At 42.4% G+C, this 17493-nt stretch overlaps 1 protein-coding gene across 3 annotated transcripts in view; it reads left to right on the forward strand.

The window, feature by feature from the left end:
* Window positions 1–4748: 4748 nt before the first annotated feature.
* Window positions 4749–17493, forward strand: part of LOC113576298 (rab GTPase-activating protein 1) — a 52846-nt gene continuing 40101 nt past the window's right edge. The window contains exons 1-7 of one of the 3 annotated variants that reach the window (XM_027008298.2): window positions 4749–4835; window positions 9212–9397; window positions 11501–11530; window positions 13234–13435; window positions 13625–13832; window positions 14230–14404; window positions 15906–16063. In XM_027008298.2, coding sequence (XP_026864099.2) covers window positions 9248–9397; window positions 11501–11530; window positions 13234–13435; window positions 13625–13832; window positions 14230–14404; window positions 15906–16063 — 923 coding nt within the window. In that variant the 5' untranslated portion in view covers window positions 4749–4835; window positions 9212–9247. Of the gene's footprint in view, window positions 4836–9211; window positions 9398–11448; window positions 11531–13233; window positions 13436–13624; window positions 13833–14229; window positions 14405–15905; window positions 16064–17493 lie in introns of those variants that run through there. The other 2 variants (XM_027008303.2, XM_027008311.2) reach the window with 2 other exon arrangements.

Raw genomic sequence — 17493 nt, forward strand, 5'->3', positions numbered from 1 at the left:
GTGTTGCGTTGTGCTATTAGCTAGGGTGTAGTAATATCCTTTTTTGGCAAGTTTAACAAGTGACTACGTCCACGTTGTTGAAAAGTAAATTAAAGGGGAGCTTTTTTGTGGGTTTTACAGCTTTTTGTGCATGTAAACAAACGGTGTGTGGAGTTGCGAAGCCAGAATAACCGTCAAACCACTTTTTGCGTGTGTCTTTTTCAATCTTGCTACTAATGCCAATAAAGGATCTTGGGTAAGACTGCTATTGCTACAGTTAAACTCTGAAACAAGGACATTCAGCAGGGCGATACATGTCTTCTGGATTTAAAAGGATTGCTTGAAATGTACGGGAATCCGGAACATTCGATGGTAAAGGGGGCTACTGGAACAAACCATATATGGACAAGTATGTCAAGGAATGCTACTATAGCTGCATGCCCAATGAAAGGCGGTAGGAAGGGCAGCTATGGATGAGAAAAAGGCAATCGCACTGACAAGCAAGGCACATTTATTTATAGAGCACTTCATACGCTAGCAATTCGAGGTGCTTCGCAAGACATCTCTCACCTTGAGAAGCTTTTTGGCCAAAATGAAGGAACATAAATTGTATTTGTAATTAAAATAGTTCTGCACTGTCCAACAACATGTAAATTGCACATTGGATCTTGTTCTCTCTTCTCAGACCTGTATCAGGGCTCCTTGATGATGTCCCAGAAGTCAGTTGGATTCAAGTGTGGAGCAGTGATGCCAGTTAGTAGCCTTCATCTAGGACCTGTCTACACACATTATGGCCACACGAGGCTGGCTATTGTCCTGGACCTAGAGGAACCCAGGGTTCATTGCACCAGTGCAAGGTGACAGTGGGTCTGAGAATTTAATCCTGGTACCTAACAGCAGTCAGTCAAAAATAGTCGTGTTGGATGATGTTGCAGGCAGCATAACGTTCACCACCACATCGCCCCACGCTTTCACATCTCTCACATGTATTCTGTTAAGAGAACGGGGGTGGGGGCCAGCACGGGACCTGCCAGTTCTAGTGTTGTATGGTGCTGGGCTGTGAGCACAGGTCCCACTAGACGAGGTCGGGCTCTCATGCCACCTTCGTGGAGTCTGTTTGGTCAGAAGCATACATGCCAGTAGCCGAGTGGAGGTCTTGTTGCAGGGCTTTGGCAGTGCTCCTCCTGTTCCTCCTCACATCAGGGAGAAGACACTGGTCCTACTGCTGGGTTCATGCACTTCTATGGCCCATGTCCATGTCTCCTGGTGTAATGGCCCATGTCCTGCTGTCTTTTTCATGCACTTGAGACTGTGCTGGGAGACACAGCAAACCTTGACCCTGCTTGAAGTCTAATTGACTTGGTGTTATATTATGTTGATTAAGTGCTCCCCTCATTTTTTGAGCTGGCAGTTCCGGTTTCAAGCATGTATAGGCTCATGGGCTGAGGAGCACAAACGGCCCACGCGGCCTACGAGTCAGACCAGAACCTACTAAATATCATACCCATGTACAAACCTACAGTTCACTGCAGTCCAGTTTTATTACCAGGATTTATAAAGTCTGAAGTGGTTTGTGACTATTACCTTTAAGTAGCTAACTGTGTGCACTATAGCCACCCGCAACAAATGGATAAATTGACTTTAACATCATACTTTTGACACATTAGACATAAAACAGAAAGCTGGTTATGATTTCAAGTCCTTTGAAATCCTTTTTACTAGCGTAATGTAGCCAGCAATAAGCCCACCCAGCCTCTTGCATCAGTTGGTATCTACAGGCCACTAGGCCCCTATTCAGGATTTATTAATGAGTTTGCAAATTTCCTCTTTAATCTAGTCACTCAAGTAGAAAGAGCTATTATTGTTGGTGATATCCACATTCACTTTAATAATGCCCAAGAACCTTGGAGATCGGCCTTTAGTTCTATACTAGAATCCTTTGGTTTCACTCAATGTATAAGAGAAGCCACACACTCTAATGGACATGCACTTCATTTAGTACTGACATATGGGGAGATGGAGAACAGTCATCCTACCTCAGTCTGCCATCTCGGACCATTCCAGCATTTCATTTGATCACGTCAGCCACTGCATCTAGATTTATTGCAAATCTCCCACACTTATCATTTGTGACTGGGATGCCCTCAAACCCCACAGAACTTGATCAAATGATTGAAGACTCAGTGAATAAAAAATTGAAGACTTAAGAATAAAAAAGACTTAAGAATAATAACAAACATGTACAACAAATGAGTACCTTGGTATAGTTTAACATGGAAAACTTGAAAGAATGTAAATTGTGCCACATTAAACTTTCAGCTTGCATAGAAGGAGAACCTTCTCGAGTATAGTAAGGCACTTATTAGTGCTCCAACAGATTCTCTCTTGAACCTAATAGAATATAACAAAAACTAACCTATTTTTAATAGAGTTGCACATATAACTAGGAATAAAACTGACATCAAAGTAATAGTAATAGAGTTCATGAATTTTTTCAATGAGAGCATTAAGCACATTACAGATAACATTCAGAGTATTAATGTGACATTGGGCAGTAACTGAGAGCTCAGAACAACCAAGACAAAAAACACTAGAATATTTTACTTCTATCCAAGAGCCTGAACAAACATCTCTGATCTCACACTCAAAATCTTCCACTTGCTTACTAGATTCACAGCCCACAATTTCTTAAGAAATTCTACCTGAAGTAAATGAAACTTGAAACTTATTAAACACCTCCTCGTACACTGGCTAAGTCCCTAAATCATTCAAATTAGCAATAATCAGACCACTTATCAAAAACTCTACAGTGGTTAAACTACAGGGCAATCTCAAACCTTCCCTTTCTTTCCAAGATCCTAGGAAAAGCTGTAGCACAGCAGTTAAGATTATACCTGAATCAGAACCAGGTACATGAAGTCTTACAGTCATGGTTTAGGCCTGATCATAGTACAGAGACAGTGCTGATTAAAGTAATTCATGGCCTGTTGTTGACTTCCAACCAGGGTTATGTCTCATATTGTTATATTGCTTATATTGTGTAATCTCATTGCAATATATGACACCATAGATACATGAAAATGTCATTTGAATTTGGGTGAATAGCCCTTTCGTAGATTAAATCTTATTTAGCCAATCGCTACCCATTTGGTGAATGGAAACTTTTCAGCATACACCAAGGTTAGCTATGGTGCCCCACAAGGGTCTGTTCTAGGGCCTCTGCTTTTTTCTTTATATATGCTACCTCTAGGAGACATCATATGAAAACAATGTGCTAGTTTCCATTGCTATACTGATGATACACAGCTATGTCTCAGCTAAACCAGAGGACATATATTAACTTACTATTATTGAGGAATGCGTAAAGGATATCAGGATGTTGAGAAACATTTTCACTTAATCCTGCCAAAACAGAAGTGCAAAAAAAAAAAAAAAAAAAGTGAGCACTACCATGAGTCCTGTGTCATGCCAACAGTGAGGCATCCTGAGACCGTTCATGTGTGGGGTTGCTTCTCATCCAAGGGAGTGGGTTTGCAACACTGACCCATCCTGAGTATTTACAGCTGCACTTAACTTTGCAATACACGACACAAGTTACAGAACAGAAAATACTTCTCATTTTGAATGTTCATATGCATTAAAATTGCAATCAGTCAGAAATAAGATGACATGGGGATTACTCTAGAAGGAGGGGGCCATTCCGTGACAGGTTATACATATATGAAAGTGTAGGTCTATACATGTACACATACCATATATGTATATTTATTATTAGGATATATATATATATATATATATAGAGAGAGAGAGAGAGAGAGATACACACACACACACTGATATAAGGGGTTTCGTGATCAAAAGAAGTTAATCACAATTTGCTGTGATGAATCGCATTTCCCCCCATCTTCTTAGGAATGAAACTTTTAATAATGGGTAATTAAATGTAAAATAAAATTACCAATGTAAGATCAACACAATGGAATTATATTTATATTAAAATGTTTTGTTTAATTGCATCCTTTCAACTTTGAACAAAGACTGGCACTTGTGCCTTGTTGTTCTTTTAATTCATGTACGTTTGATGAACGATACTTCAAGTGTCCGACACTGCGATATTTAACCAAAACGTTTTCGATTCAACTGTGGCGGAGTAAAACCGTGACTGTCCTTGGCAGACTGAGGGCCGTGCAGAAGCAAAGGTTCAAATGGAATTAGCCTCTCGGCTGCAACCATGTTACAACCGCTGTCAGTGCCACGTTTAACTAACGTTCCTGTGATATTCTATTTTTCTGAGACACTGAAAAAAGGATCAGCACATGCCTCTGCATAGTTTCGCGTTTCTGCTTTACTCACAGTTAGTGCACATTCTATTGTTTATCAATTAATCGCGCAGTGACGATTTGGCAGACCTCGTCATAGGTCAGCCGCCACAGGAAGTAAACACCCTGCAGCGTCAATTAATTTTTTAACGCGTTAAATATTTCAAATTAATCGCAACAATTATAGCGTTAATTTTGACAGCAATTTTGTATATATATATATATATGAGCGCCTTCTGCTAGAGGCCTGAGAGTGTTAAGGGTATCTTTTGTTTTACGTTAGAGCGTCTCATATATTTTAAAATTCAAATGTACATAATCTAATTTTAAAATGAGCAGGATGTCGATCGAAATAGTGATAGAAAATTTCAGGTGAAGGAACTTTACTCGACTGCAAGTCGTAGGAGAGGCGAAGCGTTGCCTCCCTTGCGCATGCGCAGTAGCGACGGGGTTTGGTTTGTTTGGTTATGGAGGTTTGGTGCTAATGTGCGATGTTATGACAAGCGTCTCTGAAATAAAACTCTTCTGTGCAAACAGGTAACTAATGATGTTTGGCAGAGTTACGATATCCTTTGAGTAAACATGGCATATGCACACTTGTTTATTTCGTGATTTTAAATGGCAGTATATCCCTTGTCGGACTGGGCCGAGCGTCTGGGCTTCATTTTCTGCTCCTTAAGATAGCTGTGCTATGCTTAGATGGCGAGCATGCAAATAGTTCGGGCGGTGTGGCTACGTGCCTTAATAAATTATTGGTGGTGCTAGTATAAATCTCATTGTAGCAGTTAACTCAGTATTTATTAAACGCATTTAGAATGTCAATATGCAAATTAAACTAGACTCCTGGGTAGTTTGTTTACTGGTTTATCTGCTAGGAGGCTAGCAAGCTAATACCAGAGCAATGCATCACTCTGCATATCTGTTTCGGCTAATAGCTATGACCCCTAGCTAACTCCAAATTGACATTTGCTTTTCATTTGTATGATTTATAGAATAACGGACTTCGGTGAATCACAACCAGGCGACTTTGTAGTCATTAGCCAACACTGGTTCCAATGTTGTAGCTAGCTAACCTAGTCATAAGTGTAGTGTCTTGGTTAGGCTAGGTTAACCAGCTAATAACATTAACCAGTAAAATAACGAATTAACACAGTCACACTGGGAACCGGCTGTCACTATATTAAATAATACATAAACACTGCATATCTTATTTTTTGTCTCGATCAAAGACCCATGGCTCTGACCGCACCTCAGACAACGTACTTGGCTTTTTATTATTTAGCATTACCTGCTTTATATATACCGTTTCAGTACGCTTTCTTCAGTCTGGTTCTTACGGACGCAACAGGACAGTAATGCGTTTAACCGTGTGTTACCCGCTGTCTTTGCACGGGACTATCAATGACTTGAAGGTTTCACAATGTCTTCTGTCTGCTGTGTCGCTAGCTGATTGCCACATTGATTAACTGCCATATAGCTTCAGAAGTCAGCTGACTATTACGAAGTGTAAACCTTTCACTTATTATTGGTGGATAACAAAGTAGGCCTGTTAAAATGCCGGTTGGACCCGTTTGTTATCCCATATGCCTGTTTACAAAATTCCTTTGTGAATTGGTCACTTCTGGAATGTTGTCAAAGTAACAGTTTAACGGGTAATTGTACTAACAATGAAACTGGTGTAACACCAACTTTGATAAACTGTGTAAATATTTGACCGTTGGTAGTAAAAACCGTGGACCAGACTAACCGCTAACGTTGGTTATGAGCGTCGGTTTAAAGCAACCGTTTTTCTCCACAAATCCAGCTATTGGCTTGGTGTCCTGTCTGGCTGTGATTGCTGAGAACTCTCTAGATTTCTGTCCACTATTCACAGTTGTTCATCTGATGTGTGAGTTCTTTATTCTGAACCTAAAGCCAACAGCTGGCAGCTTGTTAGGCTGACGTGTGTTCTTCTAATATGGTGTGCTGAAAGAGGGAGCGGAGGCTCATGGACAGACATGGATCCAGTGGGATTACACTAGCTGGTTCTAATCTATTCAGCCAGCTGTAGACTCCAGGTGAAGTCACTGAGATAACTGATCATTCCTCTGTTCTTACTGGGCTAGGAAGGGCTGGCAAGCTAAATCCCCTCATAGGCTCATGGTGTGCCTACTCACAGCTTTTTCTTTCTTTGAAGTAGAGTCTAATGGGAAGGACATGGAACAGTTTCTTGAACAAACCATAGCTGTGTTATGTAAGGCCTGAGGTTTAGAGTTAATATCCATGGTTAATATTTATAAATGTAAAAAAACAAACAAAGTGGGTAGTTCTCATTAAATATGCGGTATTTTAGCACACATGGTCTGAAACTGTGGCAGTAGCTGTGACATCACATCTTTCTATATTGTTCATTCTGATGCGCTTGTCTTTCTTTGTGTCTTCCCTTTTTCTTTTTGGTGTTCCCCAACAAATAAAAAGATGTATGGGGGAGTATTAGCATACCTGAGCACTTCGCTGAGCAGGTAGCGTCGTAGGTGACCAGACTAACCTCTGTTGCCCAGAGCAGAGTGAACAAGAACAGAGAGAAATGTGCTTGGCTACACCTTTGTGCATGTGTCTGTACACACCTGTGTTGGACCATGAAGGAAGTTCACTTCATAATGATTGAGATTGAGTAGTGCTTAAATAGACAACCTTGTTTCTTCAGAGTAACCTCTTTTCCTGACTTGCATAAACTGAACTTGTTTGAATATAGGTAAAGTTGACCATTTGAGGTTTATATTCCATCCGTAAAACTCCAACTTCAGCACAGCTTTCCATTAGTTTTCTGAGCTTATATAGTCTCTCGCACTTACGAAAAGGGCTGGCTTCCCTTTAACCAACACTGCTGGGGTCCCTTTTGAGAGTGGGCACATGTGGGGTTGCCATGGAGATGCCCAGCTGACCAGTCATTCTAGAGAAAGAAAAGGGCTCTCTCAGTGTTTGTTTTTTTCTCCCTCTGTCTTTATCTCTTTCTGTCTCTCACTCCTCTGCCTGCCTGCCTCTCTCTCTCTCTCTCTCTCTCTCTCTCTCTCTCTCTCTCTCTCTCTCTCTCTCTCTCTCTCTGTCTCAGATGCTCTCTGTAGCTCTTGTACACTCCCGCATGCACTCTCCCCCTTACTCTCTGTTTCTCACTCCCTCTCTCTCTTACTCCCTCCCTCTCTTTACCCCCTGTATTCCAACCCCACCTTTTCTCTCTGAGTAAGAAGCATCAGCTTGTATTTCATTTACCCAGTATCTTTCTCCATTTGGTTGTAGTTTCCCAGGGGAAGCAGGGAGAGAGGGAGGAAGGAGTCTGACAACGCAGCCATTATAAAAGTGTGGGCGCCAGAGAACAGAGCATCAGTGTGTGCAAGCGTGAAACAGCAGCGTGTGTGAATTCAAGTTCAGCATCCTGCTTTGGTAAAGCAATGCACAATACTGTTTATATTTAGCCACTTGTGTAAAGGAAATGCCAAGCAACTCCTTCACCAGCCACACAATGCCTGCTCTTCATCACACTGCAGCTCAGACTGGCCTGGCCGGATGCTAGTTCTGGCCAGTGCTGTGTTTGAGCAGTGTGCAGCCTGGGGAAGCAGTGCCTCAGCTAGCCACAAGGCCCTCAGCCTGGTTCTGTTCAGGGGCTCAGGGTGCGGCTGTCGTACCAAACGGGCTGATCAAAATAAGAAATCAATAAGCTCAAGAGGCACAGCAATCTTAGAGTATTTTGTATTAGGCACAATCAAAATCTAGCATTTTTAGTCCTAAGCACCACTTAATTGATGTGCGCACCACCATAGGCACCAGTGTTCAGATGTTTCTGTTGAGATGAGGGTTCTTTCAGGGTTCTTTTGCTGAAGGACACCCGACATACTCAGAACCAAATGCTATTTTTATGTACGTGCTGTGTGGTTGCCGCCACTGATGCATGCATGTGCCTGTGTGATGAAATCGCTGAGTGGGTTGTCTCCTCCCCACAGTGTGCTGCTATCTTCCCTTCCTTCTGTTTCACCTTTGTTCTCAGGGAAAGGCTGCCAAATAAGGAGCTCACTCCTCCTGACAGCCTGGTGCTGTCCTGCCATATAAGGAGCTCACTTCTCCTGATTGCCTGGCGCTGTGCTGCTCATCTGCTCCCTTTTTATTGTATTCATTTGTTCATTTTGTTCATTTGTGTGTTCTGTTCATTTGTTAATTTTTCACCTTTCCTTATTGCTTGTTCTTTGGTTGAAAGCCCTCATAACTGTTCATTATTGTGCATTTAAAGATGTGAGTACTTGGGTGAATGAGTGTGGGTTGGAAAGTGGTCGCAGTGTTAAGAACCTAGATGCCAGAAGGATATGGACATTTCCCTATTGTACTTTAATTATGCAAGCCTAATCTTAATTATGGCTCCTTTAATTTACCTTTGAGTAAATAAATTCTGACAAAAAATGAAAAAAGTTGTGAGAACGTGTCTTTACTTTTTCCAGTCTGTGGTTTTTAGCCAGCGGGTCATGGACTGTTTAATTTCCATATTGCTGTGGAGATACAGTGTGTTTTTGCAATTGGTTTTTCATTGGATGTTCCAGAGAAGAGCTGGTTCTATTCCCATGACTAGACCTGTGTGACGGAGCTGACAGGCTGCCTCCATCCACACTACTGCATTTTGATTAGCAGATAACCAAACTGGACACATCTGTAGTTTAGCTTCACTATTGAATTCAGTAAGCCAAGCATGTTCACATTGGCTGGATGTGAGGTACAGTAACAATGCAAAGCAGGGCCAACAAGTTTTTTTTATGTAAAGCACTCTAATATTTAAGATGAAAAGTGCTACATAAATTAAAAAAAACAGGTGATAAAGATAAACCAGTGGAACTGATGGCCAACGTTGAGTTTGGACTTTTCTTTGTGTTGGATTTCTGTGTGGTTTATAGGTGATTCATGAGTGGGCCCGGCTCTGTGTAGCAGGCATGGATGACATGGCCTCCGTGGGAAAGATCAGCGTCTCCTCTGACTCTGTGTCCACACTGAACAGCGAAGACTTTGTGCTAGTGTCCCGCCTCGGGGACGAGACCCCCTCTGCCAACAACGGCAGCGACGATGAGAAGACAGGGCTGAAGGTAAGCGGCAGCCAGCCTTGTGACACGTGGACACTTTAAATGCCCCTCCGCGTGTGACTATATTGGGATAATAACAGTGTTCTTATATTGGGACTATATTGTAACATATTGAGATTTTGATATGTCTTGCAATCAAAACGCATTAGGATAGCCGTGAGGTGAAATGGTCCTGGATTATTTTCACAAACATTGTTTCACAAACATTTGTTGTGTTATATAAATGCTCTAATTCGTCCACACACCCACAGATTGCTCATCTTCCTCATCTGAAGTTGGTCAGCTAACATTGCTCTTTTTTGTTGATTTTTGTTTATGCCCTCATTTGTATTCTGCATCCATTTCTAATGTCAGTATTGCAAAGGTCAGTATTGTCATAATGATGAACAAATGAACTGCTTTGTAGCCTTATCCTGTACAGTTCAGTATTATTGTTGTTTTCCTGCTTTAAAGGGCTTTTTGATTGGCTGAGTGGTGTTACTGGCTTGTTGATTGGCTGAGTAGTATTGCAGGCTGGACAGTGTGCCAGGTAGCATTGGACCAGGTGTGCTCTGCATTAGTAGTTCCAGCCTTAGCCACATAGGGCAGAAGTGGGTCAGGACTCAGCCATTAGTTCCTTAAATTATTCTGCCACATAAAATCCTGATTCATGGCTAGTAGTTGATTGAGTTGGATATGACACTCTTTGAAGTGACACATTTTGAAGGTGACAGGTCTGTGCCTATGCTGATCCTGTATAGGGCATATTGGGGATGGTTGACCTAAAGGGACATGGCTCTCTCCTGTTAGTGGTTCAAGCCTCGTCCAGCTCACCGGTCCTTTATGAAGGCTTTGTGAGTCGGATCACAAAGTGTGAGAGAGCAGGGACGTGTTGAGATTGCAGTGCATATAGAACCATTTGTCGAGGTAGTAATGGATGTCTAGACTCTAGGGTTATATCCAGCTACTCCAAAGATCAAACTTTTAGCTTTAGAGCTTTATTGGGTGATATACTGTATATTTGCTAATAATGCTAATAATATGAAATAGTTATTTGAATTAACAATTCATCAATTTTATTGAAGTAATTTATAATTAGCGAAAAATAATTATAAGAACAGTTTAAAGCTGTTCTGGTGCTGCTTTACTGCTGAGCCACAATATTCCACAATATGTCAGTATTCCACTATTCCATGAATGTTGTAATTTTTCTTGGATGTATAGGAAAGGATGAGAAACAGCTTCATTGTTCCAACATACACACCCACATTGCATTCTGGTTTTTAGCACCCTTTTCATTGAGACCATTCTCTGTTTGCTTGGTAACACTGTAGAGTCACTGAGGTCACTGCTTTAATTAGCTTTGTATGAAGTTATTGCTTTGTCTTCAGGATTACAGTCATGCAAAAAATGATGATTTTTTTATCACACACACACACACACACACAGTATCAGTATCAACCTTGACATGTTTTGTTGCATATGAACTTCTTATCCCTGCCTTTGTTGGAACTCCTTAGGTCCATGTTCATTGTTGCATCGTCTCTCTTCCATTTAGTGCCCCTCTTTCATGTCCTGTCTCACCATCTTTGCTCATCTGGTTTTGTGCTTTGTCTTCAAAAGCTTTCTTCATCTTTAAAGCAGTTGTTGGGAGGGACCTGCTGTTCCATTCACACACAACTCTATCCACGTTCATCTGCTTGAATTGTCACAAATTAGGAGTCTTTAAAAAAAAAAAAAAAAAAAAATTTCTTTATTTTTTCTTCCACATTGACATGACTCATGTGTCTGTGGCTCATTCTGCCTGTCTCTTTTGCCCTGGCTCTACTGCATCTTGCCACTAGAGGGTGCTCAAGTACCATTCAAGCATTAGCTGTTCACCTTTACGACCCGCCAGGGCAAGGACTCTTGCCTGGCTGTACACATACAGAACCTGGCTTTTCCTTGCCTTGACACGACTTGTGTGATCTGAATGCTGACAGCTGTGGTGTTGGTGGCTGGGTCTTATCCCGAATGTATTCATGTTTCTCTTTGTTTCCATTAACTCATGCTGCACCATGTCTGTGACCCAAAAGAGGGTGTGTGGCCCCTGGAAGAGGCTCTCTAAACCTCTCATTTGTTACGCAGGTGATTTCTGAGGAGGGGGTCAGCTTTAAGGTCAGTCTTTTCTCTCCTGCTTCTGCTGTTTCTGTCTCTCCTCCTGCTTCGGTGCTTGCTTCAACTCTTCTCTGCCATTCTTTAATCCCTCCTGTGATTCTGTGACACCATGCTTCTGTGCTCTGTCTGATTGGTTGTTGACCCCCCCCCCCCCCCGTTTTGACTGATCCCTTCATTGAAGCAGTTTCCTCTGTGCTCTGTCTGATTGGTTGTTGACCCCCCCGTTTTGACTGATCCCTTCATTGAAGCAGTTTGAACAATAGGTGGCCTATTGCTTTGCTCTCCTTTCATAGCTCAGTAAAACCTTTTCAGTCCTAGCCCCCCATGTACAGTACCTACATGTTCACATGCCTCCAGTTCTTCGGAACTCTAGCAACTCGCACTAGCCTTTCTGCTAGCTCTCTGTGCTAGCATCTTCTGCCCAAGGTTGGGCTTGAAACACTTTCGTGATGTGCTGTTTTGTACCTGTTTTGTATGTGAAGCGCCATGGCAGCCTTTGTGTGTGTTACCCATGCTGAAGCAAAAGCTATCACAGTAATCTTTCCAATCCCAGTAATCTCTCCAGCACTGCCAACAATACCTGTCATAGTCAGATTTGCTAGTATTCACATTTCAATAGCCTTTGTTCCACAATCTGTAGAATTTTGATCTGCACCAATTCTGCCCAATGCTGTAAATTTGTACACCATCAGTTGAATATTAAAGAATAAAGACAGGAATAAGATACTGTCCCCAGCACTATATCTTCTGATCTCTCATCATTCACATGAGGAAAATTTAAAGCACAATTTCCAGGTGAAGTTCAATAATAAAATGCTTTAAACATCAGAGGCTATAAGTGTGAGAAAAAAATCAAAAGTTCTTATCAGGGACCAGTCATTTTTGAACATTAGACTGTAATCATATTCCTCCTAAACCTCATTAATGGTGGGTGGGTTGTGTGTGTGTGTGTGTGTGTGTGTGTGTGTGTGTGTGTGTGTGTGTGTGTGTGTGTGCGTGTGCATGTTTGCTCTTGTGGTAATTGTATGTTTACATATGGTGACATGTTTGTGTGTGTCTGTGTATGCCACATGTATGTATGTTTATGGGTGTGTTTGCATGTATGTGTGTTGCGTGTGCCACATGTATGTATGTTTATGGGTGTGTTTGCATATGTGTGTGTTGCGTGTGCCACATGTAAGTTTATGGGTGTGTTTGCATGTGTGTGTGTTGCGTGTGCCACATGTATGTATGTATGTATGTATGTATGTATGTTTATGGGTGTGTTTGCATATGTGTGTGTTGCGTGTGCCACATGTATGTTTATGGGTGTGTTTGCATATGTGTGTGTTGCGTGTGCTGTAGGTAAGTGTATGGGTGTGTTTGCATGTGTGTGTGTTGCGTGTACCACATGTATGTATGTTTATGGGTGTGTTTGCATATGTGTATATTGCGTGTGCCGTATGTATGTTTATGGGTGTGTTTGCATATGTGTGTGTTGCGTGTGCCACGTGCATGTAAGTTTATTGGTGTGTTTGCATATGTGTGTGCTGCATGTGCCACATGCATGTATGTTTATGGGTGTGTTTGCATATGTGTGTGTGTTGCGTGTGCCACATATATGTATGTTTATGGGTGTGTTTGCATATGTGTGTGTGTTGCTTGTGCCACATGTATGTAAGTTTATGGGTGTGTTTGTATATGTGTGTGTTGTGTGTGTGCAGATTGTGGGGAACGGCAGTGAACAGCAGCTACAGAGGGAGCTGGAGGACGTACTCATGGACCCGTCGGTAGCTGAAGTGACTTCCGGACTGGACCACACGGACAGGGGGGAACAGGGCTATCCCACCACTGTTGCTCCCCCACGGCCCTGCCAGGCACCCCCTAAATTGGAGATGATGCTTCCTGTTCAAGGAGCTCAAGAAGGTGACCTTAGTAGCTGGTGTGTGGGTGTGTGGATCGTTTTCTATATCCGGTTGTGACTGTCAGGAACTTGACTCGTGTGCAGTTGTGGCTGTGATGAACGTGACCCATGTACATTTATGGCTGTCAGTCCCGTGACCCGTGTCTAGTTTGGATATCAGGACTTGACCCGTGTGCGGTTCTTTGAGCCAGATGAGAGCTTGGTGGAGAGCCCTGGGATGTTGGTCCTGGACGAGGACAGCGTGGTGTTCAGCAAGCTGACGTACCTGGGCTGTGCTTCGGTGAACGCCCCCCGCAGTGAGGTGGAGGCATTGCGCATGATCAGTATCCTGCGCAGCCAATGCCAGATGCCCCTTGACGTCACCCTGTCTGTGCCCGGCGTTTCCGAGGGAACTGTCAGGTGAGGAGTGGGTGGGGTCTCCATACACGCACCTGTCGCGTGTGCAAATGCGATTACAGGGAAGAGCCAGAGGCAAGGTGGGATGAGAGTGAGAGATGGCTGACAGGAGCAGAATTGCTTACTGATCAGGACCTGAGCTCTCAGATATTTGATATAGTCTTCCTAAAACTTTTGCATTATAACTCATTGTCATAGAATCAGAGCAGGAATCTCTGAATACCCCTAGTATTCCTGTAGCAGTTCACTGTCTCTTAATTGTACTTATCTTACACCACATCATCTCACTGTTCTGTGTTATACTAGACAGTATGTAAAGGCTGTCTGGGTTTATCTGTTTTTGTGTTCCCTCATCTGTCTATTTTTACATGAGCTTTCCTTCCCTGTCTCACTGCGTCAGGTTGCTGGACCCCCAGAGTGGGACTGAGATCTCCAACTACCCCATCTATAAGATTCTGTTCTGTGTGCGTGGACATGACGGTACAATGGAGAGCGACTGTTTCGCCTTCACCGAGAGTCACTACAACACTGAGATCTTCCGTATACATGTCTTCCGCTGTGAAATCCAGGAGGCGGTGAGAAAAAGCATGCATGCACAAACACGCACACACGCGCGCACACACAGGATGCACACACACAACAGTACTTCAGAGCAAAGCTATCTCAGTTTCCACAGTAGTGTAAATGTTAATTGTTTATGTAAATCAGTGTTGTATGTAATTCAATGAATGTAGACTACTTTCCACAAATAGCTCTAGTACCTCTATTACCTTACTCTGTAATCTGTTATGTCTATTACATCACTCTATAACCTCTGTTACCTTACTCTGTAATCTGTTATGTCTATTACATCACTCTATAACCTCTATTACCTTACTCTGTAATCTGTTATGTCTATTACATCACTCTATAACCTCTATTACATTACTCTATAATCTCTGTTATGTCTATTACCTCAGTCTATAACCTCTTCTACCTTACTCTATAATCTGTTATGTCTATTACATCACTCTATAACCTCTTTTACCTTACTCTATAATCTCTGTTATGTCTATTACATCACTCTATAACCTCTTTTACCTTACTCTATAATCTCTGTTATGTCTATTACCTCACTCTATAACCTCTATTACCTTACTCTATAATCTCTGTTATGTCTATTACCTCAGTCTATAACCTCTTCTACCTTACTCTATAATCTGTTATGTCTATTACATCACTCTATAACCTCTTTTACCTTACTCTATAATCTCTGTTATGTCTATTACATCACTCTATAACCTCTTTTACCTTACTCTATAATCTCTGTTATGTCTATTACCTCACTCTATAACCTCTTTTACCTTACTCTATAATTTCTGTTATGTCTACTACCTCACTCTATAACCTCTTTTACCTTACTCTATAATCTTTATTGCTTTCCTCTTACTGTTGTGTGCATCCTGTAAAACCGCCGTCATTAGAAAGATGGAAACTTGCTGGCCTCTCTTTTGTCTCAATGAGCTGTTGTCCCTGTAGTTTTGTAATTTGCACAAGAGGTGAGCACTAGTTGTTTCTGCTGCTGGATATGTACTTGCTCTATCACATGCCAGATGTGTGAAGTTACACTTATGTACACTTATAGCACCTTTCTCAGAGCCCAAGATCACTGTACCATCAATACACAGATGCCACTAATTTGTACGGTCCACTCTCACATCCAAGACCCCCCCAAGTTCACAGAGTTCTTCAGAAATCATCCTTGGCTGTAAACTTTAATCCTGGTTTGAATTCCACCCTCGTGATGATACAGCTGGTCTCACCACACCAAGTCGTGCACACACACACACACACACACACACACACATGCACGCAGTGGCTGTTGGCGAAGTGTGACTGGTATGGGAGTACATCCAGTAGAAGATATTTAGGAGAACGTGGGCCCTGCAGTGTTGTGACTGCTTTTTACAAACACTGGTGTGTTAGTGTTTGCTCATTGGTGCAAGTTGCCCCCAAAGCTATGATGAATCAGCACACCGTGCGTGCGTGTGTGTGCGCGTGCGCGTGTGTGTGCGCGCGTGTGTTCTCCAAATACAGGTCAGCAGAATACTCTACAGCTTTGCCACAGCCTTCCGGCGGTCAGCCATTAAGGCGCCTCTTTCAGCACAGGCTCCACCCCTCACACCAGACAGCGATGTCTTCACATTCACTGTTAGCCTGGAGATCAAAGAAGATGATGGGAAAGGAACTTTCAGGTGAATCTCGTTGCCACTTTACACCAGTGTTGGTTGGTGCATCAAATCTTTTTGACTTAAACCCATACAACTTACAAAAATGTGTTCAATCAGGAGGAGTGGGGGCAGAGCTGTTGGTTATGTAGAATACAGATGAAATGCTGATTGGGGAATATTTTCCCAGCTGTTTTGCCGGTCAGCGTCATGCAGCGTTTCCTTGCCTTGTTTTCACCAAGTCATTAGCGAGACCAGAATGTCCCGGATAAATGATCATCAGCCGCTGTCCGTCTGCCGTTCAGCAACCAGTGCAGACCTGTAGCCACATTGAGACGAGACGGCAAAGTTTGCACAAGTTTGTGAAATGAAGAAACATGCAGAAGCTAAGCTGTGACATTAGAGCAGACTTTCCCTGAGCAGCGAATGTGGGGTCCCTGAGCCAGGGTGGACAATGGAGCTAACCCGTGTGTGTGTGTGTGTGTGTGTGTGTGTGTGTGTGTACACACGCACAATACACACTCTGTACACATGTACAATAAACCAGGAACACACACGAGCACATGCAAAATATATGGACAATACACACACACACACAGTACACACACTCAAGGACAATACATGCACAGTGCACATCCAACACACACAGTACATACACACAGTATCCACACAATACACACACAGAGCGTAGTGTGTGTTAGTCTGATCACAGGCTGATTGTATGTGTTAGTCTGATTAGTCCACAGCCAGTGGACATGAAGCTGCTGTTCTCCACCCAGCATGGCAGTTGAATAGCTTCTGTGGTATGAGATGGGAAGCATCGTGGTGAAAGCATTTCTCAGAGAGGCCATGGTGGGTGTGCGTGAGAGCGGAAGCCTGAGCAGAAGAGTGTAGATGGTTAGAACTTCCCGACTTGTTGAACAAAAGCTAACTGCCAATAATATCTAGTTCCATTTGTCATTAATATCTGTTTCCTGCTGCCAATAATATCTGGTTCCGGCTGCCACTAATCTAACTTCTAGTTCCAGTGTTGTGTAACATGATGCTCTGTGGAGCGTTTGCTTTTGAGCTTTGGTACAGTACACACACACATTACACAAGCACACACACAGAGAGTACACGTACAAACAATACACAGTCCACACACAATATTAACATATTAACACACACACAACATGCACTTAATACATAGTACTCATACACACAGTACATGCACACAACACATACTAAAACATACAACACACAAACACAACAAACACACAGTACACAAACAATACGCACTCAGTAAACATACACACAGTACATGCAATACACATACTAACACACGTCACGCAAACACAACATGCTCACAGTACACGTACACAATATACAGTACACTGTACACACACAAAATACACACACATTTCACATACTAATTACACAATTCACACACACAATGCACATAATAACGCATACAC

Source organism: Electrophorus electricus, chromosome 17 (genome assembly GCF_013358815.1).
Source record: "Electrophorus electricus isolate fEleEle1 chromosome 17, fEleEle1.pri, whole genome shotgun sequence".
Lineage (NCBI taxonomy): Eukaryota > Metazoa > Chordata > Actinopteri > Gymnotiformes > Gymnotidae > Electrophorus > Electrophorus electricus.